At 35.8% G+C, this 21,637-nt stretch overlaps 1 protein-coding gene across 1 annotated transcript; it reads left to right on the top strand.

The window, feature by feature from the left end:
• The first annotated feature begins 569 nt into the window (after nucleotides 1–569).
• On the top strand, nucleotides 570–21,607 carry LOC110675121. Its single transcript, XM_021839499.1, has 4 exons — nucleotides 570–715; nucleotides 20,848–20,999; nucleotides 21,057–21,203; nucleotides 21,413–21,607. Exons 1-4 carry the CDS (start codon nucleotides 631–633, stop codon nucleotides 21,605–21,607), a joined length of 579 nt encoding a protein of 192 aa, XP_021695191.1. The 5' UTR covers nucleotides 570–630.
• The last annotated feature ends 30 nt before the right edge of the window (nucleotides 21,608–21,637 follow it).

Below are 21,637 nucleotides of genomic sequence, written 5' to 3'. Positions count from 1 at the left end.
TGTGACACAAACGTAGAGATGACATAGCTAAAAGTTCACTATTTGATATCACCAAAAAATACTGATTCTACCTACAGGACAGCTTCGATATTACGTACAGGGGTTAGGCAAAATGATTGAAATTGTCAATTTTTATTTCGCCTGAGTTCAAATGCTTATAACTTTTTGAAAAATCGATGAAATTGGATTCAATAGTTAAATGCACTGACTACTCACTCTGCAGTAGGTTCCAGGAGTCCAGGTGATGCCTACGGAAACATTCAACCCACTCTGTAGTAGGCTCAAGTTTCCCTGCTAGCGATGGTCAATATGGAACATGTTTGAAACCATATCAATGAGTATCAAGCGGGTTTCTTCGAAACCCTTGCTAATAATTAACATTTAATGAATACAATAAATTTGTATTTATTTACGCAATGAACGCAACTTACAGTTACGTTAAAACGCGGCACATCTATGCATAAAATTAGTTGCTCCTCGTAAATTTTTTTACTAGTGCTTAGTAGATTGCAGCTTCGCAAGAAGTGGTCAACGATTAAAGGTACGTTCTTTAGTCCCGGTTAGAAGTTGGTGGAGCAAGCATGGCTCAGTGATTCAGTTTAGAGTCGAGTGAACAGTTGAACATCGTGAATGGCTGTACTGTGGAAATTGGTGGTGTTTGGTGTGGCTGCAACGGCGTTAATGAACGTTTCATATGGCAGTGATTTTATTGAGTGTAAGGAGATATCAATTCTAGGGTTCCCATTTTTTCCAACATTGCTGTTCGGTTGCCGAAAACCAGTAACAAAAAATTGGGTGAATAAGAGTTTTTTTTAACGGTTTTGAATTTGATTTGAATAACTCACAACTTACCTAGATCAGTTCAATCTTTTGATAGAATCGTACAAGCAAAAAACTTTTTACTGCAAATTTGTTTATTGAAATGTTTCTGACAAATGTTTCGAAGACACATATGCTTTAAAATCTTTGTGAATGCCACTTAGTCTATTCGACATTAAAAAATATCCAAAAATCGTTTTTGGCTGTATTTTATGTGAAATGATTCAAAAATAATAGTTTACGCAAAAAATATGAAATTTCGATGAGTTTTTGCTGAAATGAAATGAAATTTCGATGAGAATTTTGCTAAATTTAAAGATAATCTGTGGATTTTAGGCAATTCTCAAATGTTTACACAAGATAATTTGATTTGAGGGTTTGAACTTTTGCCCTGTTTATTCAAAACATTGTCCCACTATGGGTCAAAAATGGTTACCAAGCATCCATGCAAAAACTAATATACGTCGAAGCATCCTTATGGCAGGTCTAGAAATGATCTTACATAAAAAATAACAATTCATTTCAAGTCTTAAAATAACAAATAGTCATACCTTTCCAAATTCTAATCGATTTTTAAAATATTAAAAGTTAAAAAAAATAAATATTAAAAGCATTCGAACCACCATAATATTCATAACATTTGTTTTGGATTGAGGCAGATATCTAAAAAAAAAAAAACTTTTGTCTAATTTTATGTTTTTCAGGAGAAATGATTGGAAGAGTTGGATTCGACTTTTCAATTCATGGTAGCAAAATAGCATGATTTTTCGACATTTTTGATGATATCATCGATGAAATAACAAATCATACTAAAATTTCAAAAAAAAAAAAAACAGTTTGAAAATAGGGCGATTAAAAATATTTTTCGGATATTTTCACGTTTTAAATGGTAAAAGACGGCCTAAAACGTTTTTAGGCAATGCATGTGTAAATGTTCTAGATACCCGAGCAGAAGAAAATAACTACTGAATACCAAATTGAGGTATTCCATACCAGATAATTTCCAATACTTAATACCTAAATGAGGTATGAATTAGCCCTGCATAAGAGGTAAAATACCTCAAATAATATCTCAAGCATATTCTACGAACACCAAACTGATAACTAGATCAGGTATTGTAATACCTCAATAATACTTTATGGATTTTCATATAAAAATGAAATTTTTCAATTGTAGTTCAATACCTCCAGCAGACCTCAATAGCTGTTTAATACCTCAATGAAGTATTTTAATTGTTTTAAAGATTTTGTTCAATACCATTATAATACCAAATTGAGGTATTGACAACAGAAAAATACCTAATTTTGGTATGATACCAAAAAATGGTATGCATAAGTTATTGGGTAGTTATTTGTTCCTCCTCGGGTAGCCATAGCGGTAATCGCACAGCTACCCGAGCAGAAGAAAATAACTACTGAATACCAATTTAAGGTATTCCATACCAGATAATTTCCAATACTACATACCTGAATGAGGTATGAATTAGCCCTGCATAAGAGGTAAAATACCTCAAATAATACCTCAAGCATATTCTACGAACACCAAACTGATAACTAGATCAGGTATTGTAATACCTCAATAATACTTGATGGATTTTCATATAAAAATGACATTTTTCAATTGTAGTTCAATACCTCCAGCAGACCTCAATAGCTGTTTAATACCTCAATGAAGTATTTTTAATTGTTTGAAAGATTTTTTTCAATACCATTATAATACCAAATTGAGGTATTAACAACTGAACAATACCTAATTTTGGTATGATACCAAAAAATGGTATGCATAAGTTATTGGGGAGTTATTTGTTCCTCCTCGGGTATTCAACAAAACCAAGCTAAGGGTCGTTGGTTCGAATCCCACCGAACTAGAAACTTGGGATATTAGGACAGAAAGGAAGGAAGGATTTGTAAATGTTAAGAGCAAATGTGTCTTCGGAACATTTGACAGAAACATTTGAATGCACAATTTTGCAGCACGAAGTTTTTTACTAGGCGCTTCTATCAAAAGATAGATCTGATCTAGGTAAGATGTGAGTTGTCAGACTTTTTGGCTCGCGGACCCTCTTTATACTTAGGGTTTCGTTCTACTTCGTCGTAAGAGCTACTATTCGTCGTATCAAACTTAAAATGTTCCACTACGGCGGATATTCCAACTTACCTGCAACAAAGATTCATTTTCCAAGTGTAATTTTGTGAAAGCGAATCATAAAGTCCACCTGTATACCAAAAATGCAATGAAACTACTGTATTTCGATAAATAACTTCAGTTCAATTATCCACTTTACACTTTTTCACCGAAATCGCATGGACGTACACGATTTGAGAGAAATGCTTAGCGATCGACATCAGTCACATCACTTTCCAACACAAGTTTCTTCCCGCCCCCCTGTGTGACTTACATCGCCGGGCACTTATTTTCACTATGGAAAACCTTCGTACTTCTTCATTGAAGGATTTCATTCCAATCACACGCCGTAAAACTTCAATAAATCCCCAAATTTTACGAAATTTCCTCAACCGCCGCGTATAATTGAGAATGTAAGCAAAGTTCAATCCGTCGTACTGAGAAAAAAAGTTTATGCGCATCAATGTGTGCGCGACGCTCGACGTTAAAATACGGTTCCTTTGATTGTGTTGTTTTCGCTGTACTGTGAGCAAATGTCAGAATTGTACGGTCAAAAGGAATTGTGTTCATATGTTTGGGCTGAATTTTGATGAGGAACAATTAATGTTAAAGGAAATTAGTATATTCCATCATGCTGAAAGAATGGAGGGAGATGCCCGTAGATCTATATTTTCTAGTAAAACATTTTATTATAGCGTTGATGTATTGTGTTTTAAGATGCATTTTCTTTGTTCTTTTTAAGATGTTCTTTTAAGATGCATTTTCTTTGCATTATTTCCAAAAAGAGATCAAGATTTATCAAAATGTTATTGTACAATGCTAAAGCCGTTTTGAGAAAGAATTGTTTGGCATCGGTTTGTATCAGCATCATTCACTGCAATACTGGGAAAATTGCAGTTCTCACTGATCAATGCTTAATACAATGGATACTTGAACATCACCCTAATCAAATTGTTTCGCGGAAGACCTGTCCATTAGGATTCATTCACAAATTTCTTAACGCTAAATGGGGTAGGTGGGTGTCCTCATCATGTTACAACTCATGGTCATGTATCTATAAGAGTCACAGGTATTTAAAATCATGAAGATTGAGCCATCGCATGCCTAGTTTTAATACAAAAGTTGAAATGTCTCACAATACAGGTACACTACCCGCCATAAGTATGGAATCGCATCATCTAGTATTGCAACACCTCAATTGAATATTGCAGCACCCCAAAAAGTTTAGCATCACCCGTAAGCTATTACACTAATGACGCAATATCTTGGAAACCTTACTTCCTAGAAAGCTGCGGTCTTCAGCAAAGTTGTTCAGAAGCCTTACGGCGTTCATCAGCTGACATTTATAATGCGCCATTTTGCCGCTACGTGGCGCTAGTGTGCATGTAATTTGGTCATATTTTAGACGGCTCTAGCTAATGAACCTGATTACTTAGAATGTTCGTGTCTTCAGCAAAGTTGTTCAGAAGCTTAAAAGCAATCTGAGGCAGCACTGATTGGTTAGCAATTTAGCCGCTACGTGGCGCTAGTGTGCATGTAAATTGGTCATATTTTAGACGGCTCTAGCTCATGAACCTGATCACTTAGAATGTTCGTGTCTTCAGCAAAGTTGTTCAGAAGCTTAAAAACAATCTGAGGCAGTATTGATTGGTTAGCAATTTTGCCGCTACGTGGCGCTAGTGTGCATGTAAATTGGTCATATTTTAGACGGCTCTAGCTCATGAACCTGACCACTTAGAATGTTCGTGTCTTCAGCAAAGTTGTTCAGAAGCTTAAAAGCAATCTGAGACAGCACTGATTGGTTAGCAATTGGCTTGTTTAGGGGTATCCTGTTTTTTACATATTCTGATTCTACGCTATAAACTGAGCCAGAATCCAAAGTTTCATAATTTTCCGTGCCCTGAAACTATTTTTAAAACCCGTTTGAATTTAATATGGAAACCGCGTTTGAATCACCCCTCGCCAAATTTTACTTTGGAACGAGCTGTCATTATGTTAATTGAAATGTCATTGAGTCGACGGAATAAAATCGTTTTTAATCATTTACTTTATCAAAATTAAGATATTAAAGCGCAATAAAATCATGTCACACTAAGAAAAATGTGCTCTTTCGATCAAGCTACAAGAAACTGTGAATTTTTCATCACTAAACAACCCAATTTAGCCGCTACGTGGCGCTAGTGTGCATGTCATTTGATCATATTCTAGCAGGCTCTAGCTCATGAACCTGACAACTTAAGAATGTTCGTGTTTTCAGCAAAGTTGGTCAGAAGCTTAAAAGCAATCTGAGGCAGCACTGATTGGTTAGCAATTTTGCAGCTACGTGGCGCTAGTGTGCATGTAAATTGGTCATATTTTAGACGGCTCTAGCTCATGAACCTGATCACTTAGAATGTTCGTGTCTTCAGCAAAGTTGTTCAGAAGCTTAAAAACAATCTGAGGCAGTATTGATTGGTTAGCAATTTTGCCGCTACGTGGCGCTAGTGTGCATGTAAATTGGTCATATTTTAGACGGCTCTAGCTCATGAACCTGACCACTTAGAATGTTCGTGTCTTCAGCAAAGTTGTTCAGAAGCTTAAAAGCAATCTGAGACAGCACTGATTGGTTAGCAATTGGCTTGTTTAGGGGTATCCTGTTTTTTACATATTCTGATTCTACGCTATAAACTGAGCCAGAATCCAAAGTTTCATAATTTTCCGTGCCCTGAAACTATTTTTAAAACCCGTTTGAATTTAATATGGAAACCGCGTTTGAATCACCCCTCGCCAAATTTTACTTTGGAACGAGCTGTCATTATGTTAATTGAAATGTCATTGAGTCGACGGAATAAAATCGTTTTTAATCATTTACTTTATCAAAATTAAGATATTAAAGCGCAATAAAATCATGTCACACTAAGAAAAATGTGCTCTTTCGATCAAGCTACAAGAAACTGTGAATTTTTCATCACTAAACAACCCAATTTAGCCGCTACGTGGCGCTAGTGTGCATGTCATTTGATCATATTCTAGCAGGCTCTAGCTCATGAACCTGACAACTTAGAATGTTCGTGTCTTCAGCAAAGTTGTTCAGAAGCTTAAAAGCAATCTGAGGCAGTACTGATTGGTTAGCAATTTAGCCGCTACGTGGCGCTAGTGTGCATGTAAATTGGTCATATTTTAGACGGCTCTAGCTCATGAACCTGACCACTTAGAATGTTCGTGTCTTCAGCAAAGTTGTTCAGAAGCTTAAAAGCAATCTGAGACAGCACTGATTGGTTAGCAATTGGCTTGTTTAGGGGTATCCTGTTTTTTACATATTCTGATTCTGCGCTATAAACTGAGCCAGAATCCAAAGTTTCATAATTTTCCGTGCCCTGAAACTATTTTTAAAACCCGTTTGAATTTAATATGGAAACCGCGTTTGAATCACCCCTCGCCAAATTTTACTTTGGAACGAGCTGTCATTATGTTAATTGAAATGTCATTGAGTCGACGGAATAAAATCGTTTTTAATCATTTACTTTATCAAAATTAAGATATTAAAGCGCAATAAAATCATGTCACACTAAGAAAAATGTGCTCTTTCGATCAAGCTACAAGAAACTGTGAATTTTTCATCACTAAACAACCCAATTTAGCCGCTACGTGGCGCTAGTGTGCATGTCATTTGATCATATTCTAGCAGGCTCTAGCTCATGAACCTGACAACTTAGAATGTTCGTGTCTTCAGCAAAGTTGTTCAGAAGCTTAAAAGCAATCTGAGGCAGTACTGATTGGTTAGCAATTTAGCCGCTACGTGGCGCTAGTGTGCATGTAAATTGGTCATATTTTAGACGGCTCTAGCTCATGAACCTGACCACTTAGAATGTTCGTGTCTTCAGCAAAGTTGTTCAGAAGCTTAAAAGCAATCTGAGACAGCACTGATTGGTTAGCAATTGGCTTGTTTAGGGGTATCCTGTTTTTTACATATTCTGATTCTGCGCTATAAACTGAGCCAGAATCCAAAGTTTCATAATTTTCCGTGCCCTGAAACTATTTTTAAAACCCGTTTGAATTTAATATGGAAACCGCGTTTGAATCACCCCTCGCCAAATTTTACTTTGGAACGAGCTGTCATTATGTTAATTGAAATGTCATTGAGTCGACGGAATAAAATCGTTTTTAATCATTTACTTTATCAAAATTAAGATATTAAAGCGCAATAAAATCATGTCACACTAAGAAAAATGTGCTCTTTCGATCAAGCTACAAGAAACTGTGAATTTTTCATCACTAAACAACCCAATTTAGCCGCTACGTGGCGCTAGTGTGCATGTCATTTGATCATATTCTAGCAGGCTCTAGCTCATGAACCTGACAACTTAGAATGTTCGTGTCTTCAGCAAAGTTGTTCAGAAGCTTAAAAGCAATCTGAGGCAGTACTGATTGGTTAGCAATTTAGCCGCTACGTGGCGCTAGTGTGCATGTAAATTGGTCATATTTTAGACGGCTCTAGCTCATGAACCTGACCACTTAGAATGTTCGTGTCTTCAGCAAAGTTGTTCAGAAGCTTAAAAGCAATCTGAGACAGCACTGATTGGTTAGCAATTGGCTTGTTTAGGGGTATCCTGTTTTTTACATATTCTGATTCTACGCTATAAACTGAGCCAGAATCCAAAGTTTCATAATTTTCCGTGCCCTGAAACTATTTTTAAAACCCGTTTGAATTTAATATGGAAACCGCGTTTGAATCACCCCTCGCCAAATTTTACTTTGGAACGAGCTGTCATTATGTTAATTGAAATGTCATTGAGTCGACGGAATAAAATCGTTTTTAATCATTTACTTTATCAAAATTAAGATATTAAAGCGCAATAAAATCATGTCACACTAAGAAAAATGTGCTCTTTCGATCAAGCTACAAGAAACTGTGAATTTTTCATCACTAAACAACCCAATTTAGCCGCTACGTGGCGCTAGTGTGCATGTCATTTGATCATATTCTAGCAGGCTCTAGCTCATGAACCTGACAACTTAGAATGTTCGTGTCTTCAGCAAAGTTGTTCAGAAGCTTAAAAGCAATCTGAGGCAGTACTGATTGGTTAGCAATTTAGCCGCTACGTGGCGCTAGTGTGCATGTAAATTGGTCATATTTTAGACGGCTCTAGCTCATGAACCTGACCACTTAGAATGTTCGTGTCTTCAGCAAAGTTGTTCAGAAGCTTAAAAGCAATCTGAGACAGCACTGATTGGTTAGCAATTTAGCCGCTACGTGGCGCTAGTGTGCATGTCATTTGATCATATTCTAGCAGGCTCTAGCTCATGAACCTGACAACTTAGAATGTTCGTGTTTTCAGCAAAGTTGTTCAGAAGCTTAAAAGCAATGTGAGGCAGCACTGATTGGTTAGCAATTTTGCCGCTATGTGGTACAGCTGAGAGAGGAGACAGCTCACTGACAGTTGGCATGTTTTCTTGCCTTCTTAGACTTCTTTCTTCAGTTCTTGGGTTGTGCACAACGGTCTAATGATCTTATTTTGGTCAAAATCATTCACTCATTGTTGTTCACTGTGAAAAAGGTATGAATAAAAAAATCAATAGCAGTTTGCCAACACACGACTATATTTAAGTATTCAACTTTTTAAAATGTGCAGTCATCGAAAAACACCTACAAAGTTTAATTACCTTTACCTAAATTCTGACGGTATTTTACGCTTTGCTCTTCAAATGTGTAGTTTTCCAGTGTCAGTTTATGACAGGTTCCCTTGTCTTTTGGGAACTCGCAATCTAATGAATGAATGAATTTTCTTTATTAGAGAGACTTTCAGCCCTTGGCTGGTTCGTCTCTTCTTTCGAGGATCGCAATCTAAGCCATCTGTCTCCTCTCTCTCAGATGTGCAGGTAGATTTGGTTATATATTCGCGGGCTCTAGCACATGATCTTGACCACCTAGAATGTTCGTATCTTCAGCAAATATTTAGAAGAAGGCATTTTCTAAGAACCTGTTTACTTAGACAAAATTCAAAACATTGTGGAATATAATACAGTGAGGACCCGATTTTGTCAGCCCCTCGATGAATTTTAGGCTGACAAAATGGGGAACCTGACAAAATCGGGTCATTTTATTATGTTCCTGTTTTTCAAATTTCGACGTGTTAATGATTGCTTGTGAACCGCGTCAAGAACTTGCATGGACTTTTAAGAGTTCATTAAAAAATTACGTAAGCCAACATTTGTCAATTTTAGACCCCCTTTCACCTCCACGTAACAACTTTTGTATAGAAAATTTAAAATTTTTCTTTGAACCGTAACACTATGTAAGACCCTCTCCCTTCCCTGTTGCGTTACGTAATATTTGAACGGTCCCTAAGGGGTCGATGACCATTGGCCTAGATAGGTTTTTTCATCAGGGGGGGGGGGGGGCTTGAGAAGATCGATTCTTAACGATTTTCACGACAAAACGATCATTATACATTACACTCTTTTTGCATGAAACATAAAACTATACAAGATACCCACCGTATTTTTTTTTTCATAGTAAGCTAAGTAAAGTCCTAAACGCGTCTTATTTCAATGTTGAGTGACGGGTCTATTTAAAGTCTTGCAGATTTACCTATTGGAAAAATTCCAAAGATTCGATTCGTTGTAGTCCCTTTGATCGCCAATTTTGCTTTGTCCAGTAAAACAAATGGAATCAACCTGAGTTTCTAGTTATACATGATCGATGAATTATCTAAAAATTTCTCACAGAACACAGAAATTCCTAAAGAGGTTCATATTAAAATTCCTCTTGATTTAGAAACCCCTTCGAAATAGCATAAATAATTGCCTCGAATTCAAAATGATTTTGGTGAAATTCCTAGTCAAGTTCCTTAAAATCTCGTGAGCAAATTTTGAAGTTTATCTCGAGACATACTGAAGATAAAAATGGAATGAATTCAACAAGGACTATAAGAAGATAATTATTGGAGTAATTACTTGAAAAATAAAAATATTCTATTAGAATTTTGAGTGAAGTTTGTAGTCGAGTTCAAGTTCAAGCAAAATCAATTTTAATTTAGACGCAAAACCCTTTCGATGTACCCAGTATGTTTCTGGAACAATTTATGAAATTATTGTTTGGAAATATTTGAAGAAAAGTTTCAACAGGAATCCATAGATTAATTTTTGAAATAGTATTGAGAGTAATTCTCGGAGGAATTCATGAATGAACCTACACACATGTTTTTTTGTCATAAACTCGGCTGTATGAATCCCGTTTTTTTAATTTTAAGAATGATTTAACTAGCGAGTTGCCAAGTTGCTAAGTAACACAGTTTTATGGTACTTGAGATCGCTGTACATAACTCGTTTAATATTTGGCATATTAAATTGAGTTTTTATGGAAGAATTTTTAGAATCACCTCTAGAAAACACCTTTAAATTTTGTTGAGGAATCTCTGGAGAAATTCGAGGTACAGCCAGGAACGATTTATAGAATAATTTCAGGAATAATTGGAGAAACATGTTGAAGAAATATCTGGAGGATTATGAATGATATCTCGAGTGGAATTCCTGTGGGAAATACGAGGAGTCCGATGACTCTAATGATAATATTCTGCTGAAGACTCGAACATTCTAAGTGGTCAGGTTCATGAGCTAGAGCCGTCTAAAATATGACCAATTTACATGCACACTAGCGCCACGTAGCGGCTAAATTGCTAACCAATCAGTGCTGTTTCACATTGCTTTTAAGCTTCTGATCAACTTTGCTGAAAACACGAACATTCTAAGTTGTCAGGTTCATGAGCTAGAGCCTGCTAGAATATGATCAAATGACATGCACACTAGCGCCACGTAGCGGCTAAATTGCTAACCAATCAGTGCTGCCTCAGATTGCTTTTAAGCTTCTGAACAACTTTGCTGAAGACACGAACATTCTAAGTAATCAGGTTCATTAGCTAGAGCCGTCTAAAATATGACCAAATTACATGCACACTAGCGCCACGTAGCGGCAAAATGGCGCATTATAAATGTCAGCTGATGAACGCCGTAAGGCTTCTGAACAACTTTGCTGAAGACCGCAGCTTTCTAGAAAGTAAGGTTTCCAAGATATTGCGTCATTAGTGTAATAGCTTACGGGTGATGCTAAACTTTTTGGGGTGCTGCAATATTCAATTGAGGTGTTGCAATACTAGATGATGCAATTCCATACTTATGGCGGGTAGTGTATCTCCGGTGGCAATTCCTGGGTTGTTTCGGTGGTCCAGAAGAACCACAGTGATCATTTATTTTTAATTGAACTAGCAGAATCACAGGGATTCAAAATTTTGAAGATTGACTCGTCGCATCATCACATGCCTCCTTTTGGTGCTAAAACTTAGTGGTCCCATATTACTGGTTTCTCGGAGGCCATTCCGGTGCTCCAAAAGGACTAGAATAACCATCCATTCATCGTTTTGGCAAAAAAAAAACAATCATAAAATATCGTAAAGAATTTGATACAATTCATTTGGTTTTGAGGCATAAATCCGAGTAATTTCATCGAATTATCCAGATTCGCCACCTTCCCGGACTCCAGGAACTGGTTCCGCATGAACCATACTGTACCGAATTGGTTCCTTATTACAGAAAAATTTTATGTCAAAATATCCATGAACCGAACAATACCAATGTGAATTATACATACAAAACTGTGATGAAAGTAAGTTTTTCGGAAGTTCCGGTTTTCTGGAAACGGGTTTGAACAACAAAGTGATTTGAGAATCTCTATTGTTAGTCCACAAGAATACCTGTTCAACAATATGAGGAAGGTTCAGATTACTTGTTTAGTTATGAAACTACAGGTTGTCAAAGTAAGGGACTTTTTTCAGATGTAGCAAGGTTCCCAGTGGCCACAGTGACTAAATCCGGATCTCCGGGAGGGTTTCTGAAACTAGACATGTGTGCATTTCATTTAAACCCAACAAATGTCAAAATAAAAAAAAAAGAGTTTCAAAACTAAACTCGGTCAACACACTGACTTTTGCGAGCTATTTGAATTTTCGGGTCGAAAACGACCCCAAGTCGCAATTTGTAACTTTTTGTTAGGAACTAAGGAAGGTTATAAGCAGTTGATTCTAATTTTCAAAAATACACCTTTTTCGTTTTAGAAAGCTGATCAATTTCAGATTGGAGTTGAGACTTGACCAAATATTTATAAATAAGATGAAACTAACTGAGAACGGCAGACGTATAGAAATTTAATGGGTTTTGTTCAAAATTCGTACAATTGATTGAATGTTTTGTAGCGACATACACATTTCAAATATCTGTCTTCTACAAAAAATAGGAAAAATCTTCCTGATATAAGATACCGTAAAATGGGGTGTTAAGGGATGAAGAAAAATTTAATAATTGAACAAAATACAGTTCTACCATTCTCCCGGCGTGTATATCAAAAGCCAATAACTATGAAGACGATCCTATGGCAGATTTCTGAGATAATCATAAAAATGTGTGATTTTTGACGAAAATGCAAAATGGGGTGTTAAGGAATTTGAGCTTTGCATATAAAACTATATTTTGCCAACAGCAAAAAAATATTATGTTGGTCAACATCGTTGATGTGTCCCTTCAACTCTAAAGGTCTTGTTAAATCTTAAGATGATATTACTTCAATATAATTCAATTTGGAACTCCTGAAAACGCTAATCATTTTATTTTAACTGCTAAATCTCTCATACCTATTGATTCTACTTTCAAGCAAGCTATCAGTGCATCGCACAATTGTCTTGAAAAGATTTTTATACTTATATGCAGGATTCGTATTCTAGAGTAGTGCAGAGCAATCTTCTCATGACTTGTCAAAAGATGGATAATTTCAACAATCTTTAAGTGTGAATAGGGTAAGTGTTCAATTTGTTTTTTAAATAAAGCACCACACCAAATAACTGATTTGCATGTAACACCCAGTGGCATGATCGGGAAAAATCCTAATGAAAAGTTTCCAATACAGAGCGGAATCGCTCACACTATACCGCATACTATATTTTTTCCAAAAAAAGCTCGGAAATAACCTTATACTATAATTGTTTATCTAGGACCTAGGTAATACTTAAAAGAATTTGATGGAATATCGACCGTCTAGACTGATTTTGAGATTTATTGGCGTAATTTAGGTCAAACCTGTTTAGATGTGCTCGGGTGAAAGCTGTGTAAGTTTGTGCTCCGTTCAAATTAAAATTATGTGAGTTAAGTTATTATGTCCGAAATTTATTTGTAATTACAGTGTAATGTTGCTAGCCGTTCAATCAATGTTTGTCCAAATCCACTTGATTTAAAAACAAATGATGTAGGTAGTATTAATTAATGTTTTGGACTTGACCAGACAAATAATATATATTTTTGTTAATTGTAGTTTGCCCTGACGATGAGCAAAACTCGAAACGTCTGCTTTAATCAAAACGATTGTTTATTAATGTAACCCGTGGACCGAAATTACGCCAATAAATCTCAAAACATAAAAGAATTAATAGCTCCAAATAATACAACAATATATTCTAGTTCAACATCCAATTTCGGGAAATCCCGGGATTTTCGAAAACAAGACCTCTAGTGTTAATGTATTGTATATCTTTGTACATTCATTCGTTTAAAAACAATGAGCTATAGACTCGGTTACCAATGACTTTCAGGGCGAGATCATCAACCATAACTTCTTAAAATGAAGACAAATTGAAACCACCATTCAAATTTGCAATTGCACAAATTTGGAAAACTAAACAGTGCTGTGAGCTGAAAATTGGATGGATTGGTCATTATCGGCTATTAATCAATCGATTTATCTGTTAGCATGAATGGTTGATATGCTATCTCAGTTTGTGGTCGTGAAAATTTTAGGTGTGGATTGGTTTAGTACACATTTGTCAGAATCGTATATTTCGTATCGATCGTATACCTCACGTCTATCGACGTCTTGAATACTACTCCATATATCGATGTGAAAAATTTATCATATAATTCTATATATGTAGCGCACAACCCATACATTTTTTAGCTTAATCGGTTCACTAAAACTCGAGATTTGCTTCTGAAAAGATAAGATTTTTTAAATCAGTGGTCCTCAGCTTATATGCTTATGCGGGCCACTTAGGTGTTTTCAAAACATAACGCGGGCCACAACGTATTTCAGAATTTATTGTTAAAATTTTCAATGAGAATGCAAAATTTTTAATCTTTTTCTATTAACACGTAAATGAGTTTTGTGGTCCTTCGCGAATCTCTTGTAGAAGAAGTTCTTGACCGAAACAATACAGAAAGTATTGTCCCATAAAAAAAATCAGACTTCAAATAAATACGGGTTGGGCTCTCTAAAATCCTTCCTTAAATTTACTGGCTTACATTGCTTCAAAGGAACTAAAATTTTATCACTAAAACCGATGCGAAGATGTTTCGCGAAGCGAAGACATTTATAGGCACTTGAAGCTAATTTTAAACCTTTGGCTTATCTAAGATTTTTCGATTCAAGATAGATTCAAGAGATAGGGTGTCCGACAGATTTCTAGTTATCCCCAGGCTGGATAATACTCCGCACCATCATCAGAGTTCGAAAGTATAAGTATTCCGCTCTAGACCAGCGGTCTTCATATCGTGCTCCGCGGAGCACTTGGTGCTCCACGAAGCCTTAACAGGTGCTCCGCGAAAGTTTTGAAAATTTATACCAATACCATGAAATCTCAACTATTAAAAATTAATAAATAAAAATAATATAAATATCTGTTAGTGCTGAGCCCATATTTGTCCTCATTCTACGTCATATTAAAGTACTTCTTATTGCAAAATTTCATCCAATGCGGCCGAGCAAAATCGCAAGACACCCTACAAATTTAGATAATAAAACAATTGACTGCGCTGAAAACTTTATCGATTAGTATCTCGTTGGTTATAATAAATCGATCCTATTTTCATTTAGGATCCACTGAAAATTCAGAGGTGGTTTCAATTCATCTTCACCTTATGATGTCTCGACGTTATGGTAAATGACGAAACACAGTTTCTACGAATCTTGTACACACGGTATCTCGATCATTGTTAAACTTTCAAGTACCTCGGATACTTTCGCGAAAACGTTCTTCATTTGGGCTAAGATTTTGTAATTGGAAGATTCAAAATATTCTGTCGGAGAAATTTTACCTTAAATTTTGTATGGGACCAGATGCCAACATGTGATGTATTTGGTTGGGAGCAAAGCTCTCCAAAACTGAACAAAATGTAAGGTGTTACGACCAAATATGCTTCTTTTTACAAGAATATGTCATACCTGAATGACCAGCATCGATTTTATTTTCAACTGTGCGTTATTTGGTGGTCTCGCTCCCATAACTACGCACTGTTTTCCGTCCACCCAATTCACGAAAACAAAATTATGAATGGAACAGTTTTATCAGTAAAAGTTTTGTCGGGGTACTTACCCTCGTTTAAAACGGTGGTAGGTCATTTGGCATAAAGTCGTTTGGCATAAAGCCGTTTGGCATAAAGTCGTTTGGCATAATGGTCATTTGGCATAAAGTCGTTTGGCATAACGGTCGTTTGGCATAATGGTCGTTTGGCATAATAGCCGTTTGGCATAATGAGTCTGAAACCAAGAATTTCTCATTTTTTCGTTTTTACCTTTCTATTGAATCTTTTGATGACATCAGGCTTATTTTGGAGTCAATTGATACAAAATGACACTTTATTCAACAATCATTCGCTCCTGAATAAATTAAAGCTTATCAGGAAAGTTATTGTCAATAGTATTTTATTATTTATCCAGAAATTACCCTTCTTTCAAATATTAATTCCTCACACTCAGATTTTTTTCATGATCTCGTCTGTGCGAATCTCAGTTTCCAGATTTTAACCGAGACTCAGCTAACAAATTGTCCGGTTGCTTAGCAACGCAGCATGATTTACTGAACTCGGCTCTTATTTGCTGAGATCCTAGGAAATTTGTTTGCCGATTACTCGGTTGTGCGGATCTCGGTTAAAATTAGACGAGATTCGGCATTTTAAACTAAGTGTGTTCTTTTGAGTTTTGCTATTGGAACAAATTTTTGCACTGAAGATTTTTATATATTTAGCACAAATTTACCCGTCTTTTAATTGTTCTATTTTTTTTTTCTAAATATGATGCAATTATAATAACCGTTCTGATTCAAATTCCGGACAGCTTCAAATTCCGGACACTCAACTTTGTATGGGAAAGGTTTCAATTTAAATGTTTCAAAATTTGCCGTTCAAAAGCTCACAATATGGAGACTCGTTTTATTTAGATTTTTACATAGCAATCCATGAATATTAACAATGCTCAACTAGTTTTGACGTTTTTCTAACGGCTGGTAGTGTTTATTTAAAGATTTAACATTCCCAACTTTGCTTTTCACGAGCTGTCCGGAATTCGAATCAAAGCGTCCGGAATAAGAAGCAAAAGTGAGGTCATGTCCGGAATAAGAATGATGAAAAGGACACACATTTCTATTTATTTAAATTTATTGGAGATGTGGAATTCAAATCTTCACCTTCCATTCGAGAGGTAAGTGTCTTGATAGCATAACAACGTTGAGGTATCATATAGATTGATTTAATGTAGTAGAAGCATTAACCTAAGAATGCTAATGTCGCTGCTGTTCGTGTTACCAACATCTAGTTTGCCACGAACTGACAGCGTGAGTACCGGGCCTCAAAGTGTCAAAATAATTTTAAAAACCAAAACAACGATATGGTAGTGAACAAACAATAAAAAACCATAATTTAAGGTAATAATAATTAAAATCAGTTTTGTTAGAACAGCGCCACTAGCGTTCTACTACTAATATTTCTATTTTTAATGTATATGCTTTTAGATGGCTAACACTTCGAAAAGGGCTTAAGTGTCCGTAATATGAATCAAAACGGTATAGGTATGAAAATTGTTGATTTTAAATTTCAATAAATTTCTCCTTCTTCTATGCATAGGCTGTTCTTTGAAGCTATATTTTGAAAGTATTTTTTTGTTTCCAACTGACAAAAGGGCGGCAATCGATAACATTGATCTGCTCAAATTATCAGCGAAAAGAGAAATCGATTACCGCAGTTTTGGGTTGTGCTTCTTTTCCCCAAATGTCGGTTCCCCGAATGCCATTTCCCCGAATATCCCGTTTCCCCGACTAGCCCACCTCCCCGAAAAGTTTTTAGCACTCATAATTGTCGTAACATTATACATTTCATGGTGGTGAACTAACTGACCATCTAATATGCACCCTTCTTTATTTAATTGGCGGTTCTTTCGAGTTTTACCGTCCTCACTATTTTTACCAACATGTGTATAGCCGAGAATAACAGAATACTTCCTTGTTTTGAATGTTTATCGTTCTTTCTTGTCACCACTTTTCGGCGAAACCTGTCATTTGAGGAAATGGTATTCGGGGAAAAGTAGCACAACCACTTCGATGATTCTGTCTTTTCGTTATATTATGCCGAAATATTTTTTTGCGTCCATTCTTCTAATGGTTTATTATAAATTTTGCCTTCTTTTAAAAATAGGCTGTTCTTTATATTTATACTGTTTTTAATTTTATTATTTAGGAAACCTAAATGTTAACTATTTTATCAATTCTTGCCAGATGTGTTGTTCGAATGATAATTACTTTAGAACCTGGCAATTTTCAACATATACTTTTTTGGGGCATACGCGTGATCTCCTTCCGAGGTATGCCGGATAAAATATTATTTCAATCACGAACTATCCCTTCTCTCGATAACAGACGGTGTTTTTGTTGTACACCTTCAAAATTAGAATTTACATTGAACCGTTGAAAAGTTTCGCCACAAATATTTTCTTTTAAAGATGTGTTGTTCATTTGACCTATGCTGTGAACAGACTTTTTTGCGTTAGAGCCTTAAGCATTTTAAACGAAAAATAATCAGCTCTTGTATATAGGCAATTTTTGCATTAAGTCGCATTGATAGATCTTTGGACTATAGCTTTAGATATTTTGTAAAAAAAAATCCATTCTTTTATCAAGTAATTTCATCGAGTGTTACGTCCAAACTGGGAAAGAGCTTGATCTGCAGCGAAATATTGTATGAGTGTTCCCTTGATGAATAACTGCGAACTTTCTTTGCCAATTTACTGTTTCGAATTTGTTTAGCGCAACAAGCTCAAAGATACTCTATGTTCTGAGATGTAGAGACCCGTCACGAGTTTAATTTAGTGATGCTCTCTAATGTCACATTAATTTTTGAAATTCTTAGTTTGGAAAATCTCTGAACGAACACCACGCTTGTTTAGAACCTACCAACATTTTTTGCTATGGGCTCGGTGGTGTTGATCTCGGTAAAAGCTAAAAAATGCCGATATTTATTTCAAGTCAATCATTATGCCAAACGACCATTATGCCAAATGACCATTATGCCAAACGGCCATTATGCCAAACGACCATTATGCCAAACGACCTTATGCCAAACGACTTTATGCCAAACGGGGTACAATCGTTTAAAACATAAAACCTGGTTTATCGAAATTATGACTATTTCCGTAATTGTAGTTAATTTTGCTGGGATATGTGTTTACCATAGATAAATCAATCATTTTGACTTTAGAATAATTTTTGAAAATAGCCAATGAGTTTCTAAATACAATTTATTTGAAATATTCTAGTTCTAAAATTGATTATATGTATTGATTGCTATATTGTTCCCTATATATAAAAAATATTATTGTTTTTGTTGAAAACAAACATTAATTTGAAAATGTAAACACAATCTTTGATATTGAACTTTGATTATGCAAATTTGTAAAATTTGTCAATCCCAAGAAATGACCTCCAATACCGGACTCAATTTTGAAGTGTTTTGAATTCAATATATTGCAGTCTTGTCAAATGTATTCATTTCAAGAATAGTTATTGATTGCCAATTCAAAGTATTTTAAACATATATATTAATGATTTAAGTTTGAATTTGCCGTTAAGACGTTCATCGAAAAGCCTCTTAAAATATAGGGGAAGGTGGTCCAATTCGGACCCTGTTCTAATTCGGACCATCAAACATTTCTCAATACTGGCGCTATTGTAAAGATCGTGTGTACCGTTTTTCTACCCACCGTCTGCCTAGGATCTAACACAAAACATTTGACGCCTTCCAGTTAATTCGTTTGATTTTTATATTAGTTTGTTGTTTTGAAGTGCTCTAGTGTGCTATCGGTTAGCATTATTTCCAAGCCTCTGGAATTGACAATAATTCTCCAATCTTTCTGTGTTATTTCATAATCGAATCCCCCAAGCCTAAGCTTTCATCTGACCATATGGTTTTCAAATGTCTATGCACTGTTTAGGCTCAACTAGTTTGAATATCTCAAAATGTGAATTGGTCCAATCCGGACCTTTTGATGTGGTTCAATACGGACCTCTTGCTTTTTCAACGAACGAAGTCTATTTCAAAAGCTCCAATCCGTGAAAGTCTTCTCGACTTGCCAGAAAATCATTGAAGTTGTAATATTTATGGATGGTGCCTTTGTTCCTGTTGCGGTAAAGTAAAAGTCTTCAAAAAATCTATGAAATACGGTAGTACACAAAAAAAAAGTAATCAATAAATCAGCTACTTGAAAAGAATCTCTATTAATACCATTGCCTATTTTAGATACAGCGTTCCAAATTTGTATGGCTATACGAAACAAAAAACAAAACGTTTGCGAGTGCTCAGAACAATACAATCAACTTTCTCTAACCCGATATAATGTTCATTTTTTTAACATGAAAATAATCACTTTAATAAAGCGTATTTTGACCCTAAAATGTAAGTATGTCGATACTTCTCCAACTCGATGTCTGTCTCCTTCAGTTTCTCGAACAAGTTAACCTTTTCAACCCGATATTTTCATGCCATGATTCTCACTCTTTCTCTATCTTTATTGATGAGATTTTAAGCCCTGAGCTAGTTCATCTCGGTACCAAGGGCTTTACTTCTCTTCCGAAGGAAGTCGTCGCAATAACTTTTTACATCATACGTGACTACCCTTGGGATGGGATTCAATCCCAGGTCCTCGGCGTGAGAGTCGTGTTTTCCAACCACTACATCAAGTCCGTCACTGATATGATTCTTTATTTGTTGAAATTTTACAATATTTTAAGCAAAAATGTCAAAACAACTGAATTGGAATTTTTCGCGCATTGAATTAATTTGTTATGCTTGCGCTTATTGAAGAAGTTCAACAAGCTTTGATACCAAACAAATCGGTGTTTTATTTTATAACTACCATAGCAAAAAACGATAAAATATAGGGTGGTCCGAATTAGAACATGTGGGGTCCGAATTGGAACAGGGTTGGTCCAATTCGGACCTTTTGCAGAACTTCGTTCAAACATGTCTAGCCATGTCGTGGTAAGAGATATCACAAAACTCTCTGAGACAAAAGTCCGCGCGCTAAATCAGGCTTTCAAGAAAACATAAAAGTTTTCATGCCGTACATCATGCTGAAAATACATGGCCAAAAAACTGTTACTAGGTCCGAATTGGACCATGTTCCCCTAATTATAAACATGACCTTAATGGAATTCCCATTAATTAATCAATTTGGTTCAAATATAAGATGACATGTATATTTTTCAATCGATTTAAAAAAAAAAAAAAAAATAGTAGATATTTGAAAAGGTATACATATTTCAAGGATGTGATATTCTACGCAAAAATGATTTCTCCGTTTTTGATCGATGTTCGGTATTGGGTGATGCCCGGTACTGGTAGAACTTCCCTGTTTGTTTTGAAATCAAACATTTTCTGTATTCGTAAGGTTCTAACACAGATTGTTTTTAGGTCTTGTTTTGGAGTTATACTTTTGTGAAAAAAAAATACATCCAACTATAACCTAATGAAGCCGCAATACAACATTTAAAGATGGCATAAACATTAAAGCATTAGTGAGCAAAAACAGACTCTCAGTTTTTTCTCCATTTCTCACCTCGCAGTATCTGAGTATCACCGAATGCCACCGCTGGCCACGTTTGATGATTATGATCTGTGCATGGAAGATGTCCCTGACGGACAAATAGCCACGTACTGCGTCACGCGAGTCGTCATCAAGCCCGACAACGGCTCTGAACTGTGGCACTTAATTAAGGTATGTACTGTTCTTCATATGTGCCATTCATATGGTTAATTTAATTCATTTCGGTAGGACTTTTCCAAGGACTGGAAACGACATCACAACCATGCCCTGCTGGATCGGGGAATTTGCATGGCCCGGTGTAAGCAGTTGGTTCAGCGTCTTCCGAACGCCACCAAACAAGCGCTTAGGGTGGACAAGTTTGACATCGATTTTCCCGTGAGTGTGATACACGCAATGAAATATTCGACAACAAATCATGATTGTTGAAGTGACAAAATAAGATTGTTATTGCAACAAACTAGAAGAGTTGAACCCAATAAACAGTTTTATGGATTTATCCTTTTTGGATTTAAAATTTCTGTTCGTGTACAGACTGATATTAACTCAATCTACTAATACTCATCTTTTTTTTCTCAATTCGGCAGTACATAGTGGACGTAACCGTTTTCAAGAATACCTTGAATGATCAAAAACGCTACGGAGACTTGATCGATGTTTGCGTGAACTATGAACTCAATAGGACTTATCAGCTTCGAGGCTATACGGAAATCGAGATCTGCGACAGAAACGATGAACAGTTTGAAATGGGTATTATACTGTCTGTCCTAGTACCCAAATAATGATTAATCAATTTTCTTTCTCAGATTATT

The sequence above is a fragment of the Aedes aegypti genome, chromosome 2 (genome assembly GCF_002204515.2).
Source record: "Aedes aegypti strain LVP_AGWG chromosome 2, AaegL5.0 Primary Assembly, whole genome shotgun sequence".
In the NCBI taxonomy this organism is placed as follows: Eukaryota; Metazoa; Arthropoda; class Insecta; order Diptera; family Culicidae; genus Aedes; species Aedes aegypti.
Note: the sequence above shows the minus strand (reverse complement) of the source record. Positions and strands in the feature narration are given on the sequence as shown.